Consider the following 27,220-nt stretch of genomic DNA (forward strand, 5'->3'; position numbering starts at 1 on the left):
AATGTGGATTTAGCTTGTTGCGTGCTTAATTACATATACATACCCCGCTGTGCTCCTAAATTTCGCGTCTTCCTGTTCGTCAGTGGCATTGACGCTGCACGAAAACTACAGAAAAAGAAAGATGCAAGCGCTAAAGTATGAGCTTGCTAGAACAACAGTGACACGAATTTAAGAAATGGACGCATGCCGTATGTTGTGAGCGAAACGAAGTAATTTTTCTTAAAGCTTCGAACCTCTCTGTGGGTGTAATGAGATATACGGTCATGCTAAACATGACTCCGTGAAACGGGATGCGAGCGAGAATAAGCAGTGTTGTTTTTTAGTTACAGTGATGTGAAGCAAAAAGAGAATGAAAACGGGCAAATAATATGTCGAATCAACTGTTAATTTTAATCGAAATGTCAAAATGATAAGAAAAATTCAAATGAATGTGGACGAAAAGACAGCAATATAGGCGAACAATGTGAATACCGCGTACAGCCAGTGCTTCTACTGTACAGGACTTGTCCTCGTCAGGGCGACATCTACTTTCCTCGTGTGTACAGCTCACTCTCACCTCAGAGACGAGGCGCATAAGCGAGCAGGAAAAGAAATCATGAGCCATTCCACTCTGTGAATGTGGATGACCAGGAACGCTGTCTAGCCCACGACAAAGAGGTGACACAGAATTTTCAACGAAGGTGCTAATACATTTATTGACTTGATCGGTGGTCATCGTGACGAAAGGTACGCACACACATTTAATATTATACATCCGCGTTCATTCGGGCTATATATTCGTTATATACATTCGTGTTTTCATTTCGCGATATAGTGAGGCAAAGATGTTGAGAGCAAGATCACCTTACCGACTGGCATGGGGGCAGTGCCGTCAGGGCCTTCGCAGAGGGAGGGGCAGCATGGCAACGCTGGCATGGTGAGCGGCAACGGAGCCAACTGTGGAAGAAGAGGACAACGAATGCGCGAGCAATGGCACGAGCCATTGCTGATGATGATAGTTTTTTGCTCACTCAGATTTGTTGACGGGCACGAAAAATGCGCGGAATCCTAGCCGTAAATAGCTTCGCTGTAAATGTACGCTGAAGATAGGGGAAGTGCAAATGTCTAATACGGAGAATAATATAGCAGCTTGTCCGAATAAATACAGCTGCGTAAAGTTTTAAAGGTACACTAGAATAAAAGAATTAAATCAGTTTAAACTAGACTCGTAAAACATTCTTTACAAGCTACGTTTTCGTTAAATTCACGGCAGGAGTTTCCTAGAAAATAAAGTGAAGATCAAACTACCTTTTCTTAACTTTGGCGCCGAAACTGCAGCGTCAGCGTGACGTCATTGACTTTAAGGTATTTTCTCGCATTTGGTCTGTTGCAGCGTAGTAAATTATCTCTAGCCCCTTAAAATAAAGCGTAGTCGACCTTTACCGACAAAATTATTTAAGAGGCCCGAGCAGACTGCGTCCAAGTCCATGACGTCACGGCGTATTTTTGCGCGAACGTCAAGGAGGCGTCTTTTCTGATTTACCATGCCTCCTCTCACGGCAATATAGACATTTTTGGCGTTGTAGAAATGTAATTTTCTAATAGAGCTAAGCTTACTTCTATCTTTAATGTAATATACTTGAACCATACGAGTCTTGATGGTCTTGAACGATGATCGGGAAGCTGACATTATGGACACGGGCACGTTAGCGCCAAAGAGGAGCTCTACTGAGAGCTTCTCTATGTATAGCTGTGCAGATGAAAGACGCGTAATTCGCTCTAATCCTCTTTGCGGGTGTCGAGCGGCTCCTAATCGCCGCGCGCCATTGCCCGCTTATACCAGTGAACCACGAGGGTCAGGGCTTTTTTCTTTATTATTATTCCAGGGTGCTACCGCATGATCGCGAAGTATTTGCATAAAGGATACGTGCTGTCTTGCCGGTAAATACCGAAAGAAGCTCTTGTCAAATGGGATTACGCGACTGATGCTGATGGGTCTTTAATATTTCTTATTTAGTATTTACTATCGGTAGGACTTTCGGCGATGGGCAGTGTAACCGTCGAAACGTGGTTTATGTTGTTCTTTCTATCTGGTCATTATCGCCATTGGTGTTTGGGAATATGGGTACTCATAATTTATTGTCTCTTCTTTTCGTGTGGCTGAAACGGATTGAGACGGTGCCTTTTCTATCACTCTTTTATTGACTAGTATGTGTTGTTTGGTGTATTGACTAGAATGTGTTGTTTGGTGGAAGTATTACATGCAAAGATGGGTGGAGGGTAGCGAGGAGAGGTAGGGAGTTACTGAGGGACGAGCAGAAGGTAAATAATTTGGTTCTAATTTTACCCACAAAGCACACACTAAGAGAGAGGAGCATGTGTTGAGGAAACGCGTAGGGTTTGGCCTCTAGCCTGCTGCTCTGCTCAGGAGGGAGGAGCGAAAGAGAGGGGTACCAGGAGCGCCGATTAGGATAGGCATAGTAAGTTCCAGTATTGATTGCGTACACGTGCGTAACAGAATGAGAAGCAGGCTGAGGCAATAAAGCAAATGCAAACTCGTGGGTTTTCCAAGTGTTTCAGTGCTGCGTTTCGCGATTATTTGGCATCAGAGTGAAAGCTGCGAGGCACGTTCTGGTGCTTCGGGACTGCGTTCGAGACTGTAATGTTGTAATTCAGGTCCCTTTAGTTGTAACCACGTCGCGAAATAAAACGATGAATGAGATTGGAACGAAGCGCACGCGCCGACTGTCAATGGAGGTTGGCCAGCCTTTCTGGGGCACCTTATCCCTGTCTGTAACCATTATACCAAAGTGTGCTACTCCATCTGTCAGCCCATTCTTGATTATGGAGGTTAGTAGTCACTGGTCAGCGCTTGTGTTGTCGCAGTCTTTATACTCCGTTTTATACATCAGGTGCAACGCTGTGGCGGCTAGAGATACCTTTTGCAGTGGCCGCGTTCGCGCTTAGATATAGTTCGGTGTCCTTGGACCGCTTTTTCTGAACATGTTCTTTATATAAAGTGAGTTCTGAATGAAAATAAGAATTTACCATTAGAGGCAGACAAACCGTGCGCTTATTTGGCTACCAACACGTTGTTTTACATCAATTTGCTTTTCGTTTTTTTTTTATTTGCATGCCGTCGCGGCAGCCTCACTTGTATGCTCGCGCAAGAAAATGCCTCTGGCGCCTATAGCGAAGCATAGACGGAACGCGCGGAGTGAGAAAATTTGGAGGCCGCATTACGTGCGTAGCTTCCAAGGAGAGGAGAGACAACGAGAAGGAAAGACAGGGAGGTTAGACAGTGTAAGTGCCGGCTGGCTACCCTGTGCTGGGGAAAGGGGTAAAGGGAATAAAAGGGGAAAGAAGTGTTGCACCTGATGTATGAAACGCACTACAGTAGACGTCAGAGCGTCGCCGTCTGCTCGAGACTGGGCAGATGGCTCTTCGGCGCGAAGGGCCACACGCAGCGTAGGACAACGTGCGCGGGCGCGATCGCGCTTTTTATTTGCTCACGCCAGGTGCACGCTTCACTCCAGTGCCAGATTATTGTGAAATATAGCATAATATGAGAGGGCTCAGAGCTGGCACAGACTCCTGCGTGAAACATTCTAACGCAGGCACTAGACGAGAGAGAGAGAGGAGGGAAATAAAGCAAACGAAAGAATGGTCTTCATTGCGGCAATCGTAACTCCACATCCTCCCGGCGTGCCCCAACGCACACAACGTGGTGGCGATTTCATCACTCCCAACGAAACTGTGCACACGCGCTTCACACGAGATGATCCATCGTCTTCTTTTTTTTTTTTCAAAAGTCCTCCATCTTCCGGGCTCTTTCACGTCCGTTTCGTACAATCACGCTCGGCGTCGAGTGAGCACGTGTACATCGCCGGGGCTGTTTCGCCTTCGCCGCGTACACCGCTCACATACGCATACGGCTTCCTCCGTTCGTCGTCAAGGGCTTCTTTGGCCGAAGGCAAATGGTAAGAAAAGAACGGCAGGGGCTATGGCCACTACAAGTCGGGGCCTTCTTCGCCTCCCTTTCCGCGTCCGTACGCTCACCCGAACGCGTGGGTGCGCGGGCCGAAACCGGAAGGGTCCCTTCTGCGCAACGCTGGAATGCCTGCAAAGCCCCTTTCGCGCGAGATAGAAAGAGGGAGAGAGAGATATGACCGCGGTACGAGCAAGGAGCGAACGGCCCCTTGCTTGCTTTGCTTGCCCGACCCCCGCACGCACGCACGCACGCACGCACGCACGCACGCACGCACGCACGCACGCACGCACGCACCGAAGACGTATGTACGTGCGTAGTGGCGGAAGCCCTCGCAGTGCCTGCAGCCCGGACGAAAGCTACAGCGAGCAGGGCCGAACTACGGGAGCAGCGCAGCGTTAGGCGGCGTTGTTGGCTGCGTCTAAAAAACAGGGCTTCCCGCTGGGAGGGCATAGGTATTCTGTTGGGTATACCGCGCGGACGCCCACGACTGACTGGCTAGCATCGGCTCGCGGCCATTCCACCGAGCGTCGAACCTACGACCTGGCCAGATAGGGGGCCACCGCCATCCATCTCTGCCTCCGCACTCGTCCGCTTCGCTCGTGTTTTTTCGCTCTCGTTTCAACCGTATAGAGTTTCGCACAAGAACTCCCAGAAGAAACTCTGGATCTGTGCTGTCTACGGTAGCTGCAAGTAAGGCTCCTTAGCTAATCCGTACATGGATTTCCCTAAGTTTCGTCTTTCTGGCTTCAGACAGGCTTGTTATATGGCAAAGTGATCGTTTTCAATGAAATATTGCGTTATAAATGCAACACTTCCCAAATGATTATGCATGTGCGCCAGACCTTGTTGCCTGAATGAGCTTAAACTATGATTTATTGAAAATTCACAAAGGTAAACCGGAATAAATAACGCCACAAAAACGTCTGAGGCGATAAGCACTTAGATTAAACAATCTCACGTACCCCATCACCCGCCGTGGTTGCTCAGTGGCTATGGTGTTGGGCTGCTGAGCACGAGGTCGCGGGATCGAATCCCGGCCACGGCGGCCGCATTTCGATGGGGGCGAAATGCGAAAACACCCGTGTGCTTAGATTTAGGTGCACGTTAAAGAACCCCAGGTGGTCAAAATTTCCGGAGTCCTCCACTACGGCGTGCCTCATAATCAGAAAGTGGTTTTGGCACGTAAAACCCCAAAATATTATTATTATTATTACGTACCCCATCGTGCCTGCTTTAGATAAACGATCGCATCGCCGGAGTTCCCCGTGGTAATTCTTGTACGGACCTTTATGTTCTGATCTAGGCTCTGGATATACTCCATCGGCCGCCATCGCCTGGTCAGCAGCAGGACCACGTTGCCAACTCGGCCGTGTCCACCAACTGTTCTCGTTCTTTTCTTGTGCGGCTTTTGCGAATTCGCTGGCATTTAACTTCGGTGGCTTCCCCGGCGAAATAAAAGTGGCGTACAATGCGGTTTCTGTGTGAGAAGTTTACCTTGTACGGTAGTTTACGTATACGCCAATTCTGATGGGATAAGCTGCGAAGAAACTTACAAAACAGATCGCCTAAGTTGTATTTGTAATGGTCTTAGCTAGCGTCGCTATTTTTCTATTAAGGAGGGTTCTAAGGACATTCCAAGAACACCTCGGCGTTTTTCTTTATTACATACAATCAATTCGTTGTGCGTTTGTTTTAGGAGAGCTAGTGAACAACCTTATTGCACCCATCTCTCTCTACGCGCGCAGCGCTCACAGAAACGAAGAGGAAGCGAAGAAGGGCATGTTTCTTCTCTTATAGCCGTCATTTTTGTAAGCGCTGCACGTACAGGAAGATGCATGCTTGCCAAGTAGCACAGTTTTCAATTGTAAAACACCTTTTGCACACGCTCTTCGTTTATTTTCATGTCCGTACCTTGCAGGCAGCAAGGCATATTGCTATACCTATATTATAATGAAACGGATGGTATGCATGAACGGACGGAAGGCAAAACGGGAGGTTTGCCTGCGCATGTCGGTCTTCACAGTAGCACGCGCAAACGGCGACGAACACTGCATTTTATGCAACAGCCCTCTCTTTCCTTATCGCTCTTGTCTGCCTTCGAACGCCGCTAATTGAATACCAGTGCCTGTTAAGGTGTTATAATAGAACCTCGCGCTCCTAACTCCTCCACCCAACTCATTTCCCAACGCCCAATGATAAGCGATGCAGAAGTCCGCAAACAAGTTCGCTGCGTCACGTTCGGGCAGCATTTTTTCATGCGTCTTCAAGCGTCTCGTTCGCGTGCAATTAGAACGTATACCGACAGAAAAATCCGAGTTTCGCTGAAACCCGCGCAAGATCGAAGTTAAATTTCTTCGTATACCCCCTCCCCCACCACCCATTGCCCCCTCTTAATGCTACACCACCATTCTTGTGCTTCTGTCGCTTCGGCACCGTCAAATAGATGCAGATATTGCAGAAAGAAAGAGAGACTGCAACGGGAATCCACATACCGCGTGTCGTCGGGCGGTTGGGAACGAGCGACCCGCTCGCGGAATAATTTAACCTGCCCGTCTTGTACCTAAGGAGAGCCCCTTTTTTGTCGCAAAGGCTTCGACGACGACGTCGGCGCATTAGCGCACGAATCCTGCTGCTGCGACGGCGGCGTATGCCTTTCGCACTCTGTAAGGAAGCGCTTATTTCTTGGCTATTTTTGCTTATGGTTAGCGCAATTACGCTCGAAGGTTCGAGAAAAAAAAGTTGCTGACCTTGCGGCGCGCGCTTTTCGGCCATAAATGTACTCTTGTCGTGCTTTATTATTTTTTTTCTTCTTCTTTGTGTTCTTTGATATGGGTATGCCCGTCCACTGCGCACAAAAGAACTTTTTGTGATGAATTCGCCTGTTGAACGAACAAAAGGCGCGGTGGCGCCCGTAGTTCAGCGTTCCCGAAACTAATTTGCCGTCACATCAGTTTCACTTGGAATTTTTCCCGTAATGTATTCCAGTATGAGCAGAATTCCATGCAAGCTTTTTCTCTTCCCTTCACGACCTCCTCTTGTTCTCGTATTCGCGGTAGCGTACAATGTCGTCTATCGGGGAAGCATGTGCCTAAAATTAGTTCGTGGTGGTTTCACGCCGTGCTTTGAATTACGGGAGCTCCGCGAAATGTGCTTGTGTGTGTGTGTGTGCGTGAGTGCGCGTGCGTGCGCGCGCGCGCGCGCGCGTGTGTGTGTGTGTGTGTGTGTGTGTGTGTGTGTGTGTGTGTGTGTGTGTGTGTGTGTCTGTGTGTGTGTGTGTGTGTGTGTGTGTGTGTGTGTGTGTGTGTGTGTGTGTGTTTTACCCGTCATCTAATATGTGATTCTCATCTGCTTGTTGGCTTGAAAACGTTCTGGCGACGGACCTCACAGGTGCCTTTGTTAAAATTCTTAATCTTACGTTGCCTCTCACTGCTTCGCAAAATCTATCACGCCAGTTTATGTCATGCGTGCCATCACACTGTTCGTCCGTCCAGAGACCCCTTTTCCTCGAAATCCATGCGACTGTGCTCAGCTTTGTTGAAATGATGACGTTTAGTACGCCCTGTAGTGAGTGAGAGCAACCTCTTCTACTGTGTATACCGAGGCACACTTTCGACATTGCGTGCACTTATACTAATGGGTCCCCCAAGTTTGTTTACTAATCGCTGCCTTCCCTGGTTTGTTTTCACGCTACGCCTACGTCCCACAACCACAAAGTGCGCTGAAAGCATCCCGCGTGGACCACGCCGTATAAGTAGATGTACAGGAAACAGTAAAAGCTAATCGCGTTTCATCGTGCTATGCTATCAGGCTGTGTAATGAATTAGAGGGGTACTACGCACTGAAGAGATGGGCAGTGTTGTTAAATGATAAACACGTCCTATAGCTGTGTTCCTCTTAGGCATCTTTCATCTTGTTTGAGCCCAGCCAACCCGGCGTGCTCTTTCAGCGGAGTTGGTCATTTCGTTATAACTAGCCGTCTGCGTGTTTTATGTGCATTAGTATTCTCCTTTCTTTCTTTCTTTCTTTCTTTCTTTCTTTCTTTCTTTCTTTCTTTCTTTCTTTCTTTCTTTCTTTCTTTCTTTCTTTCTTTCTTTCTTTCTTTCTTTCTTTCTTTCTTTCTTTCTTATACTTCTTCACCTTTCAACTTTTGATTGGAGCGGCTAAGTTAAAGTCGTTTACTGAGCTCATGCACTTGCAGCTTCACTGGAACCTAGAAAATACCTTTCTTGTCATTTCACGTAATGTTAGTGTCTTCGTGTGGAATATCCAGTCCAGTGTACCTGAAGTTTCACATGCGCCACTATTCTTCTAATTAACCATCTTGTTTTCATAGATAAGTTCAGGTTCTCTTGCGATACGCAAGAACAGCGTATCATACTCGTTCTCTTGCTTATATTATTTATGAATACCCGTCAGCCTGGCTCATGGTTTGCATGTTCTTCTGTGATCTATTTTTTACGTGGACAGTAAACAAAGGGGAAAGCTTTTTGTTTGCACTTAGTAACCAGATGTTACGGCACGTAAAACACTGTTAAAGATATTATTAATGAAATAAACAAAGTGGACTTACAGTGTATCTATGCCTCTGACATGATATACCAGGGAAGGCGAAGGCAGGCCAGCAAGTCACACGAAAAGAGAGACAAAAATTGCAGTAAAAAAATAACAGCAAATGATTCTGATAAGGCTCATGTGCTGCACATTTCCTAAGCTTGTTTAGCAATCGCCGTGTATCACCCTGACCACTTTCTCCCTTTTCATTTCGTGCAGGGTGTACCCCAAAGACTCGTACATGTGGTATCGGACCGAGCGGAAGCCGGGTCGCCAGGGCTTCCAAGGGAATTACCGGCGCAGTTACCACGGAAGCGGAGGCGGCGGCGAAGCTGCTGACTCGGGTCCCGAATCGTGTCCGGGCTCGGACCAGGGCTCTGAGTTCACCTCGGAGGAGGCGAGCTCCGAGTCGTCCTCATCGTCTTGTCCTTCGTCGCCGCTTAGCTTCCCGCCGCACTCGTGGCCCTCTCCGGGCGCCGCAGCTCCTCAGTCCGTGACGACTGCGGCCTCTAGTCAGGACTCCTCGTCGGCGAAGGTCGCGCCCCCGCAGTGCGAGCCCGCGGACTCTTTGAACAACAACAGCTCGGCAAGCACCACTGCCACCACCAGTACCGCCACTGTTGGCGGCAACATCAGCAGCGGCAACAACGTCAACAACAACGCGCCGCTTCCGACGGCGGGTGGCGAGCAGGTGGCGTGCAACGGTTGCCACGAACACTGGACGACTACGTGCTCGTCGTCGACCACGACGAGTGCGAGTACGACGAGCGCCGGTTCAGCCGCGTGCCGCCGCACCAACTCGGCGACGCAGACGGGACCCGACGACGAGTGGCGCTCGGCGGTACAACTTCGGCGGCCCTCACCCAAGAGCCAGGAAGAGCTGGAGTGCGAGCGCCTGTCGCAGGACTTCGCCTCCCGATATGGGGACGCCGCGCTGCGCTCCCTGCTCGGTGAGTACACGCGTCGGTCTGCCCCGTGATCGACCCTCATTCAAAGTGCGGTGGGCACACTACGAAGCCGGTATTGGGCGTACTGCGAGCAGGCAAAACGAAGAGGTCTGCAAAAAGAGGCGAAGTCAGTCTTCGCGTGACTTTCTCACAATGAGCCGTGCACCAGCCAGCCCAAGTGAACACGATCCTGCGGTGTTGGGCAACTCTTGAACTCGCGTTTTGCCGGCGTTAGCAAGTTAGTCGGATTGCTCGCCTCTTCGTGAAGGCGGTCTGTAACAAAATAGGGAGAGAGTAAGCAAGCAAACACTGAGAGGTTGACAAGGTTTTGTGATCTTGGCTACCGTACACACGGGAAGGGGGAGGTCGCCGTGAAAGTGAAGAGAGAGGAGACGAGTTCAGATTCGTCGCGTGCGCTAGAAGGCGCAGCGTGTCTGTGGTCGTGCACTCATGTCCGTCGATTTCAGGAATTGCCAAATACTGCGTACACCTATAGAAAAAAAAAACGTTCCCCCCCCCCCCCCTTGTTTCCGCGACAAATAAGTACGTCCATCTAAATATGCTACGCGTTGCTGATTAAGCTCACCCAGTAGCACACACGCTTCAATATAGAGTCGCATTACCTTACAAAACAATGTGTTGTAACTGAATATTTTACACGCAATACTTAGTTTACTAAGCCAAGCGGTAGCGTTGAGTCATGAGCGTAGAGTGGTAGGATACAGGGCGCACTCGGACTAAGCGTAGACGTGCCCGTTGATGTAGATAAAATCACTAACGCTTCTCAAGCACATTCCACAAGGTACTGACAATACATTCGCACAGTGGCTAACGCCGATATATACTCGATTCATCAGTACTGGTCAGAATCCGTGTAGTTTCTTTCTTTTTCCTTTCTTTTTTTCCCTTCAAAACAATGTAATTTATCGTTGACTAATGATCTGCGTATAGTAATAATTAACCTGGTTTCTGTCGTTCACATGGAGTGCTCCTTTTTCTCGGGTTTCCGTTTCTTTGGTGTTCTTAGTCATAATTCTCGTTTTTTTTTTGCATGATAATCAAGCTTTTTCAATAGTGAGGTTTACCGTTGTCGGTGAGATAGAGCTTGCCATCCTCGTGTTTTCTCACTTTGTGCACTTCTGTGCCTTAACCCTCGCTCTGTGCTTCTTCTCCTTCATTGGCCAGCTGCTATACTCTAGCTACCGAGATATCATATTGCAAGCTGCGAGTATAGCGAAGTAAATGCGGTACCTTGAGTTCCATGCCCACATCATGCTTCCTGTGCAAAAAGTCACCTATTGATACTTGTGTAAAGTAGTTGTCCATAGCGTTTCTAACGCGAACAAGCATTTCCGAATTACTTGCGCCAAGTGTAAATGGAACGCCGCTGGCCTTGGGGGCCGCTTATACTTCAACCGGACCCGACACTAACTTCCGCCGCAGCTCTGATCTAATTCATTCCTGGGGCCACGTAATACACGAACCAATGTATGCGAACGGCAACGGACAATCGTGCCATTTATGTACGAGTTGCACGGCAGCGCCTAACTTCGAGAAACTAGCGCTCTCTCTCTCTCTCAAGGTCTCCCGCACTAAAGCTGAGCTTGTTAATGGGGAAATTCCGTGGCCCGCATACGAGGGCCGTTCTCGGACGGTATACTGTGCCTGCTTTTACCTTTCGCTCCGTCATTGTTTTATCTCTGCGGAACGCATTCCAACGGAGGTCTGCGCGGAATCGAACAGAGCTCTTGTCTGCAGCAGTGCCATGCGCCCGCCTTTTCGCCGCCGCCTCTAAAACAGAGAAAGAAACGGTTATCGAGAGTCAGCCTCATAGGCGTCGTGCTGACCGTGTCGGTATAAATAGAGCGTGCCTTCAAAGAGAAAGAACGCTTGGCCGGAGCTGCGCGTCGCGTGGACGCAGAACCAACGCAAGAGGAAGCGGTCCTTGTCTCTTCTGCGAGGCGCGGAGGTGATGGGGGAGGGGGTGAGAAAGGGGGCTTTCTCTAGATGTCACCACGGACGGTCTTATGCGCTGCCGCAGGAAAGTGGGTCGTCGTCGTATGGCCCCTCCATGGCCTCTATCGCGCGCCATCAAATCTCTCGTTTTCGACCCCCGGGTTGCTTGTTACGTACCAGTTTTCGACCGCGATAAACTGAGCGCGCCGGCGGTGCCATATGGGCCGCTGCTGCGGCACCGCGATCGCTAGCAACCTCGCCACCATTCTCTCACACTTCTGGCGTCACGCGTGTAAGCGAATGCGTCCGTGGAATTTGGGACACGGATAGTTCGCAGAGAGGTAATACTGACATTATCTCTCTCGGAAAAAGAATGAGGCAGATGTTCCTGGTGTGGTCAGTCTCAGTCGGTGAACCGCGTTCGCCGAACTTTGTAATCCAGCGTCAGAGGCACTGTTCCCACACACCTGCATGCTCCGAATGCAGATTTGCCGAAAAGCGAAACAATGGAGCGATAATGCACAGTCATGTTTGAAAGAAAAAAAAAGGCCGCAATTTGACGCGTTTGCCCTGTACTGCGCACCCGTTGCGCCAAGAAGAAACAGAAGAAATACACAGACAGATCACAGACGTTGGTAGAGCAGAAAACAGCTGAAAAGAAATTTATCGACTGTCACTCATCGAAGAAACGTATTCAGTCTTCTCGCTTTGGTCCAGGCGTGCTCGTACAACACCTGCTAGATAACGGAATGCATGAGCGTTTTGATGACTTCACTCGTGAAAAAGGGCCAATTGAAAACCGTGCGTTGATAAGAAACCCGCCGAAATGTGTGCGATTTCGGTACTGCTTCCGCGTGCAACTGACGTCATCGGCGAGAACACGCAGTCTTTCTGCTATCCAAGACGTTTACAAATCGTACTGTTTGCTCTTATCAAGTGAGACATGGTCGCCCCGTCATTTTATCGTATCATTTTATCGTATTTGTCGTGGCGCGTATCGCGTATGGCATGACAATGGATAAGCGTACGACGCGTATAGACCGATCGTTCACGAACGCTTACCTCAAGGAATGGTTGATAAACCCGACCGTAAGATATGATAGATAGAAGGTCATGGAGGGCAGCATCAATATACTTCTGGGCAGTAGTCGCGTTCTCTCCTTATACGACGAGCTGGAGTTTCCCCGGCCCGCCTCGACGACAGCACCAGAAACACACGACGGAACCTTTCCTTCGCGTCACTCTCGATCACGGTAGCCCAGGACGGAGCAGCTTCAAAGGCGGCGCGAACTCAACCGAGTGTGCATCGATTCCTGCTCGCAGTCGCAGTGGTGGAGGCGATGCTGCAATTATGGAGGCCAGAACCGAAAGGTATGCGCAGGACTCAGAAAAAGTGAAAGAGAAATGTCTGTAAATGCCGTTCCCCGCCCGTCACTGTCATTCGGCCACCGCTCTTGTTTCAGTTTCTTTTTTCCGTACCACGACGGATAACTCTGAATCGCGCACGAACTAGAATAATATCCTGGAAATTTTGTTGCAAATCTATTAAATAAGAGATATACACTAGTGGAATGAGAAGGAGAGTGACGAGCGTTCTAGTGCACTGGTACTCTGTCGGCCGAACGCTTCAGAGTATTTTGCATAACGTACCAAAATGAAACGTCTGCTGCAATGCAACCCCAAAAGTAGCACAGAAAAGTTTTATCACGCCTCAGCGCGTGCTGAGAATGGCTTTCGCGTGCAATCATGACTGTTCTAAGGGCGGGAATCGTCGCGTTAGGCGACACATAGTCACCTAACCTGCTACAGCTGATCAGGTATCCTATTCATACATAGCAGTCTAGCATTTTGCCTCTATCTCCTTGATTTTTTTCTCTCTCTTTTTGAAACCTGCATCTCTATATTGTACAGTTACTTATGCCTTCAACGACTCTAGTCTCTGCAGAGCTCTAGTCTCTGCTTTTTTGTCACCAACACTCCTGCCACCAAAGGTATCTTGCTCATCTCGACGCGCTGACGAGTGAACATCTACTTCGAATCCCAGCGCTCTTGGAAGATGGACGTTCCACCTACATATATATATATATATATATATATATATATATATATATATATATATATATATATGTGCTAAGCTATACAGGGTGTCCCACATAACTTGAGCCAAGAATTTAAATATCAAAGGCACGTCGGAAGCGAATTTCACCGAACGCATACTATTCGCTATATAGCCTATAGTAACTCAGGTATGGTATGGTATGGTATGGTATGGTATGGTATGGTATGGTATGGTATGGTATGGTATGGTATGGTATGGAGAACGTTATTATTGGGTCCTGAAGGTCAACCCTACGTTGACGCGGGCCGCTCCCCCGTTGGGACTGTCAGGTCGAGCCCTTCAGCCACAGTAACTCAGGCAATTTTTTGTATTTCCCATGACTCACTAAATAATTAAGTTTAATTACCCGGCGTTTTTCATTATTGGCTGAGGACTCCGAGTATGATACGCAGATTTGTATAGAGCACCTTTAGAGACCACCGATCGAGTTGTTTCTTTTACCATGCGTCTCACGTAGTCCTTTTTTCCGGATTGCAAGGAACGCCCGCGATATATGAAAAAAAGCCACGTGAAGGAGCGCTTGCGGAGTGCTATCATGCGGCTCTCAAGCGTGCGTTCGGTGAACGAGGTCGGTTGCATCGTGACTGACGACGGTGAAGCGGCAGGCCGTTCTTTTATCTCCTCGGTAGCGCTCGGCCAGCAGCATGCATTTTCGCCGTCATCCGTCGTCACCCAGGAATTCCGCGATCGTTTTCGCATGTTGTAGCGCGTAGCATCGCGTTACTGCGTGAATATTTCTCAGTTTCTTTTTCTTCTTCTTTCTCCTTTTATTCCTTTTACCCCTTTCCCCAGCACAGGGTAGCCAGCCGTCACTTGCACTGGCTAGCCTCCCTGTCTTTCCTCACCTTTGTCTCTCTCTCTCTCTCTCTCTGCTTTCTTTGAAACTTAGAAACTTTTGAAGATCGGGGTCCAATCCCGGCCATGGCGGAGACGCAAAAATATACGGGGTCCTGCGCCATGCGCAGGGCCCCGTATATTTTTGGTCTAATTTTGCATTTTGAAGCGTCCTCGTCTCCCGCCTATCCGTTTTCACGTACCGCCTTCTTCGAACTTGTAATGTTCAGTGAAGATCGACGTGCATTTCGATACCGCTTGGTTAATGTGCTATTCTTTTGGCAAAATATTTATTTGACCACGCTTAATCGATGGGAAAGGAATTATTTGTGTACGTATGGAGGTGAAGCGCGCTAGAGAGTGTTGCATTGCTCGACAAGGGGCCAGGAGCCTAGCTTTCTCTCTTCGCCACTGACTGCCCACAAAGCGTGTGCGCGCGGATGAGCCACGTGCGCGCGGATATCGTAGCTCCTCAGCCCTGCGTGGTCGCTCGCGATATGTTCAGAACCAGTTTTCCTTGCTTTGCCTTCTCGCATTGCATGCTCATCCGCTGTGGAGATCCTTATATTAACGCGATAGCGTTGAGCCCCTTGTCACAGAAAATTCGGTGTCGGCGTCCGGCATCGACGCCAGCCGTCCTGTGAGCCAAAATTGCCGTATATATTTTATGCGCCGCTAAAGATCTTCTATCACTAAAGTTGCTTATACCTTGTCTTACATTATTTGCAAAGTTATTCCTCGGAATTTTGAGAATTACAGCCCGCAAACAAATGTTGTGAAACAAAACACCAACAGCGTACGCCTTTTATGTTAAATCTTCTCAGACTGAAATACTAAAAGTGCGAAACAATAACAGAAGATCGGCCAACTCAAGAGGCCGCGTCTATATACCAGAAAGTTAAACTTCGTGAATAGCATTCGCGGCCACCCTTTAGTGCGGTTGCATAAGCTGCACTTTCCGGGAAGCGTGAGAATCATTCAGGGATATTTGAATGCTGTCGCGTTCCTCTCTGAAAGGCGAAGCTTAAGCGTTCTCCAAAGTTTTTTTTTTTTTTCCCGGATCGGCAATTCTAAACTTTGCACGATGTGGGCCGCTGTGCTGCTTAGGTCACGGGGATGGCATTAACTGCTTCAGAAGAACATCACCGCTCTTCGTCTTGCTTTGCGTGTGCTTGTATACAACTACCGTAAGGCAAAAAGCTGGGCTACCTAGAACTTAGACATCTGAAACTTCTCTAGCGCTCAGGGGTAAAAATAAACCGCGCAAAGAAAGAAAAGACGACAAGATAGGAATCCAAACTAGACATGGGTTCTCAGAAAGATATAGACAAAGTGCTCAACAGTGGCCGAACAAGGTATGCCTCAGCCTGGATAGGGTTTAGAGACAAGAGGGAGAGGGAAAGAGCTAGGGAAGGAGATCAGGGAGGTCAACCGGGCGAGCGTCCGGTTTGCTACCCTACACTGTGGTTAAGGGAAAGGGGGATAGGAAGAAGAGAGGGAGCACTGAGTACGCGTGGTAGGATGCACAAAAGCACTATAAGCGGTTTCTCAAACCGGTACACTTCAATTACTGTATTAGTGCACGAATCGCTTCTTGTGCTGGGCACGGGTCTGGCCACGGTCCGAGTATCTTTGACTCGGAGAACGACGTTTCACAAAGGTCATGACTCAAACGAAGACGAGACCTTCTGTCGAAACGCTGGCTACAGGGTGATAATTTTCTTGATGTGTTAATCAACCCGACAGCAAGGAGGACGTTTGGGTTTGGCAAGTGGTCTGATTAGCGGGATGCGGTTATCCTGTCGGGCGACTGTAAGATATGCCAATGCACGCCTGTACTTCACAGCAACGCATGTTCAAGGACAGTAAAAAGAATAGAAATGCAGATATATACACGAATCTTACTCGTATAGCTTATTGCATGCGTCTATCGCATCTGTTCAAAAAAGACTACGACCCAAGTCGACGGTTATGTCCTATATACAGGTCTGTGGCAAGTAATCTTAGCATGCGCCGTGATGTAATCCCTTCTTTTTCCGCGTGACCTTCTGGGTGTATATTTCGGAGCAGCAAAATCATTTCAAGGCTGTTGGGTTTGCTGTTCTGGCCTCTTTTCTTAATCTCAGGTGTCTGTTTTGCCGTCTAAGCGATGTAGATGATTCTAATGCCTTATGCAAGCTTTTTTATTCCGCCAGCGTTCCATTGAATCAAGCAGCACGCGTAGTCTTCGCGTCGCTGGCGGTCTTAGCCGAGTGTTCTGTCAAAAGAGAGTTCTTGTGCGTTCCGTCTCTCCGCGTCATTCATGCTAAAGCCGTGCTCAACTCTGCGTTGCCATCCTCTTCCCATTTCGCTGGCGCAGCTCTTGAGACGACGGAATCGTCCACTCGCGGGGAAAAAAAAAACCGACCAAGGCGCTCGCGCGTGCGCACCCACAAATGTTCACGTATCTCGAGTGACGCAGTGTATACGTCCCTTTGTGCGTAGGCGCGTGCGTGGGTGCGTGTGTCTATTGCGCGTATACCTATAGCCTGAAAAGAGCACGTTCGCTGCTCTGTATACGAGTTCGCTTCCAACCACGACTATCGATTCGGGTTGAGTACTGTAGGAACGGGGTGGCGGTCGGCGTGGATGATAGACTCGCAACGGCTTCTGACGAACGACATGGTGGGCTTCCGCCATCCATCACTGGTCGCTCTCGTATTGCGGGGCCTTCGTCCTCTTGCTTTGTTTTCTAACGACTTCTTCCGCGTGCCACGCGGAGGCAGCACCTATCCGCCCATAGTGGCATGTCCTTGATCTTTGGTATTTGAATCGGTAGCTTTTATTCAACTGAACATTGAAGTGCATGTTGCGGTAGGCTTTTCGCCCGTATCGTGAAGCCTGCATGTAAAAGAAGAATGGAACCGAGCTGGGAATAGTGAGAGAAAAGAGCAGAGTCAGTTTGGTGCGTGGGCAGTAAATGGCGTATAGTTATAAGAATCGCAGCTATGAGGTACACATTGTTTGTGAAAACACGCATCAAAATGCATACGTGGGCGTTTACCTAGTAAGACACGCACCTAGCATACGTGGTCGTACCCTACATATAAGAAAGGGATTTTTGTTGCTTAACGTTTAAAATTGGACGCAAGTCAATGACAACTAGATAATTTTACGCCCGAACTATTATTTCTGACTAGGAGGGAACGTTCTGTCAACCTCTTTATCGCGTGAAGATAAAAGACATTTGAGCACGTACTCTCTTTTTGACCATTGCGCTACTCTATACTTATGCTTTTCGTGGCTCTGTGCCTTATCTCTCAGTCTTATTCCGCAAGTTACGGATTTGTTCGTTCTTTACAATGTTCGTTACTTTATTGTTTTATAGGGTCATTAGAGAGAGAGAAAAAAATTACAAGAGGAAAGACATGAAAGTTAACCATCTCTGTTTGTTTACACCGTAACGTGTACAGGGGAGAAAAAAATGGGGGGAGGAAATCCTAAAAGGTGAAAGAAGACTGGAAAGAACGAACAGAGACTATCTGTGCGTCGGGCCTTCTTTATCAATCATATTCACTGCGTTTCTTAGTTGGTGGATGCGTGTTTACGATCAGTCGTAGCTACGGTGACGTTTAGGTTCAGTCACCGCGTTTCCGCCTTTCTGAGTTTCCAGTGTTGTCGACTCAAGAGCTTTTCTCGAGACCGCTGCAGTCAACGCACGTCGGCGCGCCGCCGCCGACGGCTGCGCTGCGAGCCACCGGCGGCGACAAAGTGCGCAACGCGGGCGCGGCCGACGCCCACGCGTGCGTTTCTGCAGACTGTACGCCGCTGACATTCCCACGGTCTCCATATCGTCTCTGTTTCGCTCTTCTGCCGATCGTCGCGTTTCGACTTCTTCCCCGGTCTTCACGCCCCTTTCTCGGTTATTGACCTCCGACATACTTGTCGACTTCACTTTGCGTTCCTGCATGTCGTCTTACGCCACACGTTCTTGGACTTTTCCTCCTCTTTTAACTATACTCCTTTTCTCTATTGCTGCTTCTTGTCATTCTCTTCCCCTGCTTCTTTTGATTCTACCTGGGGACTGACCAAGGAAACTGTTTGCGAGAATGGCGTGATAAAAAGAAAAGAGAGCTAGGCGAGTGGGCACAGTGTCATGCCTAAATACCGCGCTGCAGCGTTTAACCGTGAGTTGCTTCCTTGTCTTTGTTGTCGCGTACTGGCCTTTCGTGCGCAGTATTTAGCTCAAAGGATGTCATGGGCTACAACTTCGTGAAATATATTGCGTGCATTTTACGCAGTCAGCCACGTTAAATGAATGTTCTACGGGCCTGTCATGTTTTTGGGAACTCTTTGTTGCCTTCCTGACAAAAATCAATCAGCTACTTCCGCACTCCGTAGTCATGGGGCGACATTGTTTGGCGCCATTCGAAAGACGTATTCCTTTTCGAAAACGCACGCTATTGTCAGTGAAACTTTGTTTCGGCATAGCTTCTTGACTGATAGTGTCTCAGAACCAGAACGCTTACTCACGAGAGTGGAAGGGTGCGCATTGATTTCGATCACCTGCGGGGGTTCTGTAATCGTACTCCAGCTTTTCTGCATTCCGCGGTACGTACAGGGTACGTACCCGTAGCCTTGTGCTCAGCCGATGAACAGTTTAGCCTCTGAGCTAAAGCGGTGTTTTATTTGTTACAGTTGTCGGTGTTACAATTATCTGAGGTCTTAGAACAGATAACAAAGCCTAAATACTCATATCACTTGCAGTTCTGCTGACCATGACATATAATAGGCTCAGGAAGAACACGGACCACAGGAAGTATTTAAAAGAATGCTTCCTGGGGTTCGAGTCTTTTCACGGTGGTTGTCTGGCACTGGATTCAGTATTCCAACTGGATCAAACCAGCACGTGTCTGTATATTGTTAAGCAAACTGTGTTGCTGTTGATATCATGCACGTTTCGAACCATTTACTATCTTCATATTCTTTTCTTACGCTTCCGTCGTGCGCAGTGCCCAGTCCGAACCAGAAGACGACGTCCGACTACCTGGAAGGCCTGTTCGACGCGGACGCCATCCAAAATGGGCAGCCTGATTCCTCGCTCCCTAGGCGGCGCAACTCCGTGGCTACGTCGCCACAGCCTTCGCCGCCGCCAACTGCTTCATCGTCACCATATCTTATATCCAATACAGGGAACAACGCGATCAGGTAATAAATACGAGCACAGTAAGACCGCAAGTTTGTGAGCTATGCTCGAGATAAGCGCTAGCTCTGATCATGACCACACTTTTAGAAGAAAACGGAAGTATGGCCATTTGAGCTTCACAGATATAAATGTGTTTGCAGCGTTGCCGAAATACACTTTGCCAGTAAATAATAAAACATGATGAATAAGGAAAGTTATCAGTAGAAATGAATGTAGGAGTGAGTGAGCTCTTTAATGCCATAATAAAGGCGAAAAAATCGAAATGTGACGCAAGAAAATGTAGTACAGAGCTGTGTTCATGCGTTCCTTAACATTTATAAAGAGACCTTGGCTTGTTAAATCCAGTCCAGACACTGTCACAACTGCTATGTTTGTAGAATAAAAGGGACACCCAACTGATTGTAATTGAGTTGTTTTCGCTTTGTAAGGTTGATGCAAGTCCGTTAGAATTGTTGACAAACTGCTTAGCGCAGGCAGCGGACCTGCGCGTATAGTGTGATTTGAGCTTAACGCTAATGCTCGACGACAGCGTTATTGCAGGTAATTGGAATCGCAGAGCATTCAGAAAACACCAGAGAGGTGATCTTCCATAGTTTTCACTCTGCCCCACTTTGCAGGGACGAGAACCTTCCCGCGAACAGTGCCTACTACACGACGTCCGAGCCCAAGGCCAAGTTTCTGACCAGGTTCGGATCGGACATCGGCAAGCAGGAGTGGACCTCCGACACCGAGCTGGCTGCTAAAAAGGTCAGTCGGCACTTGCAGCACGCATTCTTCTTTGAGAAATGAAAGGCAGTCTGCTAACGCGGCTATATCCTCACGGGTTCTTTTGTCTGTGACCGGGCATGATCCGTAATTTCTTGCTACATAGTAAATTCACTTGAACACCTACGTTCCTCCAGCGCTGTTCCCTTCTTCTTCATTAAAAGCGCTAGCACTACCTAGATAATGTCATTTTACTAACTGGCCCAACTTTATAAATCAACTATTCAGCACACACAGAGGGAAACAAGGAGGGAGGGAATTCTGTAGACTTTCTGTACACTCCAAACGCGTATTCTTTTCCCAAGGCGGTTGTCATGCTACCACTAGCCTTCCCCCCTCAGCTCGTCTTCCTGTCGTCCTTCAGTGTCGTCCTCCGGGTAATGGCGTCCTTGTCGGCGGTGCGCAGGAGGAGCTGATGGCGAGCATCTCGCGCAAGCTCGACGTGCTGCGCTCGGCGCGGCTGAGCCTCCGCGAGGAGGCCTCGCAGAACGAGCAGCTCGGCCGCGCCCTGGGCAGCCGCGTCGACCAGCTGGCGCGGCCCGCCGAGCGCGACAAGTACCGTCTCCACGTCGACGAGCTGGACAAAATCGTCAGCCTCATCCTGTCCCTCTCCGGCCGCCTGGCACGCGTTCACAACGCGCTGGCCGGACTCGCCGGCGCCGACGAGCCCACCGCACAGGAAAGGGTCAGTGGCTTCCCACCTTCATCTTTTTTTTTTCGGCCGTCAGCCAAGTTATGCTCGACGCCCCTGTTGTTGATCGTCAGATCACTGGAGCTAAGCAACAGTGTTCTTGGTTGGTACTTGCGAGAATGACAAGTTGGGAGCGGTCGGGGCTCAATTGCTGCCCAGCGGCCGAGAAATTTTTAGGCGTCCGCCATGAGCGAAGCGGTAGGTATGAGCTATATTGAAATGTGCTAGTTTTCGGAAATTCTGTAAGAAACCTGATGGCACAAATTAAAGTTTTGATTCCGGCATTCGGCAATACTTGTCTTATTTTTTCACTTAAGTAAAGCAGGTTTCAATCAGATTGGTTCAGCAGCTGTTTAATAAAGGCATTTTCACGTCGATCGTGTATATTAATAGGGAAATAAAAGCTGGTCCCGCGATAACGCATCCGCTGGGACATGTCGTGGTATCGAGCATCATACTTAACGAAGGTGAGCGCATCAGAATAAACTTTGCCGAAAGCGATTTCTCAAAGCATGTTTGTAATTGTTATCGTTCTTCTCTCAATGGAAATTGACCAAATATCCTGTATAGCATGTATACAGCAAATATCTTGTAGATAGCGTGTTGCGTGCGTTCTGCGAAATCTATTCAACATGAATTAGGGAGGGGATAGAGTGTTGTCATTTCTTTTTTTTTCTATTCTAGATTAGCTTTTGAGTCAATGCTGCCACATCGCAGGCTGCAGGCTCTTCAGTGGCCAAACTTCCCATACTGTCGCATATAATAACCAAGAACAACAACAGCACCGCATGCTTTACACCATGTTTATAATACATTAATTTATTTCTATATGATGCATCGGTATACGTTATGCAAGGAAACCATTGAGAAAGTTGAAGGGCTTAACGGACCCCCGTTTCTTATCGTACCGTACGTAGGTATGGTACGATACGATAAGAAACAATTGCTAAAGCATTAAATGACAAGATATATTAGGCATCCTGTACCTGCGGGATGCCTAATACACTTTTATTTATTTATTTATTTATTTATTTATTTATTTATTTATTTATTTATTTATTTATTTATTTATTATACCCTCAGGGCCAAAGGCATTACAGAGGGGTGTGGGTAATATAGATTACAAAGACAATAAATACAATACAGTGAATTTTGTTAGAACATAATTTCAACATTCTCCAAAACAAACAAAGGTTGTTAGTGCATCACGAAATCGTCGATTATCCTCAATGGCTGCAATATCGGGAGGGAGGCGGTTCCATTCGACAGATGTCTGGGGAAGGTATGACTGGAAACAAGCTTTAGTTTTGCACTTTTGGATGCCAATCTTGTGCCGATGATCAGTGCGATGGGAGATGTATTCCGGTGGTGAAGTAAGATCGTCATGTAGCGTGACGTGATGATATACCTTGTGAAATAGAGTGAGGCGACTGATTTTCCGACGAGATTTTAAAGATGGGAGCGAAAGGTTCGTTTTCATGGCTGTGATACTTGCAGTACGGTTGTAATTTCAAAAAATAAAGCGAACGAAGTTATTTTGTATAAGTTCAAGAGAAGATATAAGATTTTCATGCCCAGGGTCCCATATAGATGACGCGTATTCAATTGTAGGTCGTATTAGTTATTTATAAAGTAGGAGTTTTAAGGACGAAGGAGTAGCAGAGAAGTTGCGACGTAAATACCCTAACATGCGATTAGCGTTATTGGTAACGTATTCAATATGGGCATTCCATGTTATGTTTCGTGATATATGTACGCCTAGATATTTATGTGATGCGACGGAATCAAGAGGAATGCCATTAAGACAATAAGAAGAAGGGGGAGTGTTAGAGCAGCGAGAAACACGCATGAACTTACATTTGTTAATATTTAATTCCATTTTCCAAGTTTTACACCAGTTAGAGACCAGTTAGAGTTAGAGTTAGAATACCGGTGTACGTCTTCTCTTGCTGCAGCTATCAGTAGAGAATGCAGGTTGTGTGCCACCATGTGCGTGCTACCACGTGTGTGCATCAGCTGTTCCCCGGCTCGTTTGCGCAGAGAGCCCTGGAGGCCAAGCGGGACAAGCTGAGCAGCCAGCACGAGGAGGCGCGCCGCCTCAAGGAGAGCATCGACCGGCGCAGTCGTCAGGTGGCCCAGTTCCTGCGCAAGTACCTGACGCCTCAAGAGTACGCCGACTACGACCACTTCGTGCGCATGAAGTCCAAGCTGCTTGTGGACGCGCGCGAGATTGACGACAAGATCCGGCTCGGCGAAGAACAGCTGGCCGCGCTCAGGGCGGGAACCGTGGCCACCGCGTCCTGGAAGTCCTTGGCCTCGTCCTAGGGTTCGACGATAGCCGTGCTCTGACGCGAGGCCGTGGCGCCGTGAATCATCGAGACTGGAGGGGTTGCGAGGGGCTAGAGTCTCTGTCGCGTCCTGGTAGGCCAACTGCAGGTTAAAAAGAAAAATTAGGTATCTAGCGCACTATGTCTCTCGTATTCTACGTGTAGGTCTGGGACACTATAAAGTAGATCAACAGCCTTTCCGAGAATTTTACAATTCACTCGTTGTCTTGATGGCATTGCCCGTCATCGGACCATGTGCTTAGTACTTGTAGCACTTTTTAATATTTAAAGCACTATAAGGCAAGAGAAAATATCCTTTTCTATGCTTTGAACTGTAGAGATCGTTGCGAAAGTCTAACTGCGCAACCTGGACGCCTCTGTTCCCTAAGCCAGGTTAACGAATACTGTACATTGTTGCAAATGCCCGAAAAACCTTGTTTCCTGCTCCTAAATCTTGTTGTCATATGTTTACAAGTACCAGAAACTAAACCTGCTGCGAAGGCGTTTTCGAATTCTTTCAGTCGCACCCGTCACAGATGGTATCTGTGCCATAATGACCTAATGAAATTTCACTGCACAAATCGGCATGTCCCTTGAATACTTCCTTTAATTAAGGAAAGTTTTATTCCATAGTTAACGGACGCTAAGTGCTGCTCAGCGCCAAACTGCTTCTGCAATTCACATGAAACGAACGCAGTAGGTGAAACTGTAGTCGTTGTTAAGAGTTGTCTGCGTGAAGCAGTTTTGAGAGGGCTGTAGACAAGACTGCTTCCTCAGATACCAGTGCAATTACGTGCCCTGAACCTCTCCAGTCTCGCCGATTCGTGGCCGTCTCGTGTACATAAGTCATCCCAGCACTCACCGCTACGTCATCGCTTGTCCAAAGTGAACACCACGGCCCATCCATGTCCATGACGGCATTCGACAGACCAGCCGTGAGAACTGCGCCGTGGTCTTCGAAAGCTCCATGTGTGCTTTCCTCAATCGTCGAGAGGCCGGGATGTGGTGACTGCGTGACTCGGTTCGTGAGGTGCCTGAGTGCTCCAGTGACTCATTTTCTGACTGCCCTCCTAGTGCCATATCAAGTTTTTCAAGTCCCCACGTCCCTATCACCCCACAGTCGTTTTCCTGTTCCTCGAGGTGGTTCCCGGAGGTTCCGCAATAATATTGCTTCGGTTATTGGGTTCTCGTGCATATGAGTCCGCTTCTTCTCTTGGTTCTATTGTTTTGTTAATTGCGGTACTATTTCGTTGATGACAACAGTTCATGTGTGTCGCCCCGCATTTCGTCACCTGCTTTTTGTCAAACATTTCTTTATTTTTGCTTTCCCATTTTTACTCATCGAATGAGTTACTATACGGCGAACACGATTGAGTGTTTGCTAAAGTTGATTTTATGAAGGAACTAAAGCGGAACGTGTTCTTAGAATTTTTTTTTTTTAGCTCTATTCACTACGGACCTACGTAAGGAACCTGCAGAGTGCGACGTGCTCATACATCGCAAAGCTTGAACTAAAATGCTGTGTTTTCAAAGCCTCTTGGCATTATTCGTCACTCGAAGGCGCCCCGGGAGATCAAGACAGTGCAAGAAATTAACGCATTTGCTCGAGCAGGTATGGTTGCGTACAACAACGGGCTAACGCTATCGTATCTACCAGATGCTTAGCCATTGTCGCAAAGGAAAAAAAGACAAATGAAATCATTAGCAAGATACAATACTATCACTCGCGGAGTCTCGAGATGCTTTGCAATGCTACGGGAACGCAGGGCTCTGCAAGTTCCACCATTCAGAACACGCGTCTAACAAGTTGTGTTGTGTACGGCAAGGACCGTGTAGCCCGTGAGCGATGTGAGCGTTCCACTGGCAATCGTGTCCAACGATCTGAGTGGTCAGCGATGTGAGAGCTGTGACGCGTCCTCCAGAAAAGTGAGGCTGCATGCACAAACCGCGGAGTCGCAGAGACTGACATTTGGACGTAGCCCTTTCACCTGTTGTAATATTTCCCCACGTTAGCCCGCTTTCGTCTTTTCAAACTGCTGTTGACCAATTAAAAGGCAGCTTCTGCTTTAGGAATGCAATATTGCGACTCGCTGAATGTTGCACATGTTGCCGTTTCCGACAGAGAAAAAAAAAATGTAGTCCACATTTTTTTTCTAGTTTTTTTTATTCTTGCAATTGATTGCTGTTATTTTTTTATTTTTTGTTTATTAGTGTGTATATTTATGCAGTTGTCATGGCACCGTTACACCGCATTTCTTTTTCTTCCTTGGTTTTGGCTGCGTGACCGCCTCTCCCCTATTTTCTTTTTTTAAGCGCTTTTAATTTATTCTCCCTCGCTAATTTACAAATGCATAGGTCACTATATACGAAAAGTAGGAGGGGAGCGTCGGTCCTCGTCTATGGCAAGTACTGCGTTTCTAGTGTGATAAGAGTGAAACACTCTGGAGGAGTCTTGTAAGCACCCTGTTAGGTCAGTGGCAATGTTTTCACCGAACATAGTGGATTGTGCCACGTGAGGAAAGGATCTGTGAATAGTGTTGATTTCGAATGGAGTTCCCCGCGCATTTGTGTGCTTGCGTGTGCGTGCGTGGGTATATTCTTTGTGCTTGCGTGCCGCTTCTCTTAATGCCCTCTCCCCCGTCCACTACCCTCGCCCGTGATCTTTTCGTGGCCTGGTTCCAGAACCAGGAATGATTGTAAGTGTGACAGGTCCAAGGCTGTTGTGGAGAGAGCGTTACGCGCGCGCGTTTACCCCAAGGCTGCCCACTTATTAACAGTATTTTTGTAGAGCCCCTTTTTAAAGATCCTGGAGAGGCGACAGGAGCGTTAAACCTTGCGGGGAACGCGCGGTACTTCCTTGGCGACCGCCTGCGTCGTCGTTGGACGGTTCGAGGTTCCCGTGTCTTTTTGTACAAAGCGACGACACAAGAACCACCGGTAGCTGTTGTTCGCGGCCCGCATACCTTGGGCAAGGCGTCGCTCGCCTCCCGCCTGACCCGAGCCTCAGCTCCCGCGGGTGGCGACGCGTTGCGGCAGTTGGCACCCGTGCGTACTCTGTTTCTCTCGGCTGTAATGCCACGCGGTTGCATGAAGGCGCGCTCGTGCGCGTCCGCAGTCAGCGGATCGTGTTGTGCCCGCGGCGCGTCCTTCGATTCTTAACGTGTATATATTGACAGAAAAGCCACGTGACAAAATGGCAAGTCTGTGATTTCAATAAAAAGCCACGTTGCTGTGCATTCCACCGGCTGTGAGTGTTATTTCGAGCCGCGCTGGTTTTTCGTAGAGCCAGCACGGTCTCCCCTTCTGCCTTCCTTTCCCAGCGCTGAGCGTAGTGATAGAGTGGCAAGCCAGATAATATTTTCTAGTGGATGACCTTACCACTTTTTCTACTTTCTCATATTTGTTTTCTCTTTCTGCCTAACTCTCTTGTCCTGTCTTTATATTTTTTTACCTTCTGTTATCAATATGATAGTTTATTAGGCTAAGCAGCTACACTCCCCGTCAAAGTGCATACCGTGGACGCAAAACTGTGAGTACTCAAGGTTCGTTCTGTACAAGAAAAGAAGAACAAAAAAAAATGAGCAAACAGGTTTTAGTGATTGATCTGGCTGAAAACTCATGTGCTGCTACAGCAGACAGCTTTTACTTCAGGCACCACCATCATAATTATTGTGTTGCGCCCAAAGACGCCTTTGTCCGCTACAGTATATTCTTATGTGGGCTTCGAGATACATTCACAGACGCTGCCAATCTTAGAGTCTACAGGGCGCTCAAATACCACGCGCGAGAATCTCCGAAGCTGCGTGATAGCGCAGATGCTCGCGCGTCCAGCTTCAAACTGCGCATTGCCGCAGGTGCGTAACTTGAGGCCTCAG

The 27,220-nt window shown here is 48.2% G+C and overlaps 1 protein-coding gene across 6 annotated transcripts in view; it reads left to right on the top strand.

The window, feature by feature from the left end:
* Positions 1-26,581, top strand: part of LOC135919543 (protein Shroom3-like) — a 612,939-nt gene extending 586,358 nt beyond the window's left edge. For all 6 annotated transcript variants that reach the window (XM_065453435.2, XM_065453437.1, XM_065453436.1 and 3 more), the window contains 5 exons: positions 8,741-9,471; positions 19,369-19,564; positions 20,180-20,309; positions 20,734-21,012; positions 23,059-26,581. In XM_065453435.2, coding sequence (XP_065309507.1) covers positions 8,741-9,471; positions 19,369-19,564; positions 20,180-20,309; positions 20,734-21,012; positions 23,059-23,343 — 1,621 coding nt within the window. In that variant the 3' untranslated portion in view covers positions 23,344-26,581. The remainder of the gene's footprint in view (positions 1-8,740; positions 9,472-19,368; positions 19,565-20,179; positions 20,310-20,733; positions 21,013-23,058) is intronic.
* Positions 26,582-27,220: the final 639 nt, after the last annotated feature.

Source organism: Dermacentor albipictus, chromosome 3 (genome assembly GCF_038994185.2).
Source record: "Dermacentor albipictus isolate Rhodes 1998 colony chromosome 3, USDA_Dalb.pri_finalv2, whole genome shotgun sequence".
Taxonomy (NCBI): domain Eukaryota; kingdom Metazoa; phylum Arthropoda; class Arachnida; order Ixodida; family Ixodidae; genus Dermacentor; species Dermacentor albipictus.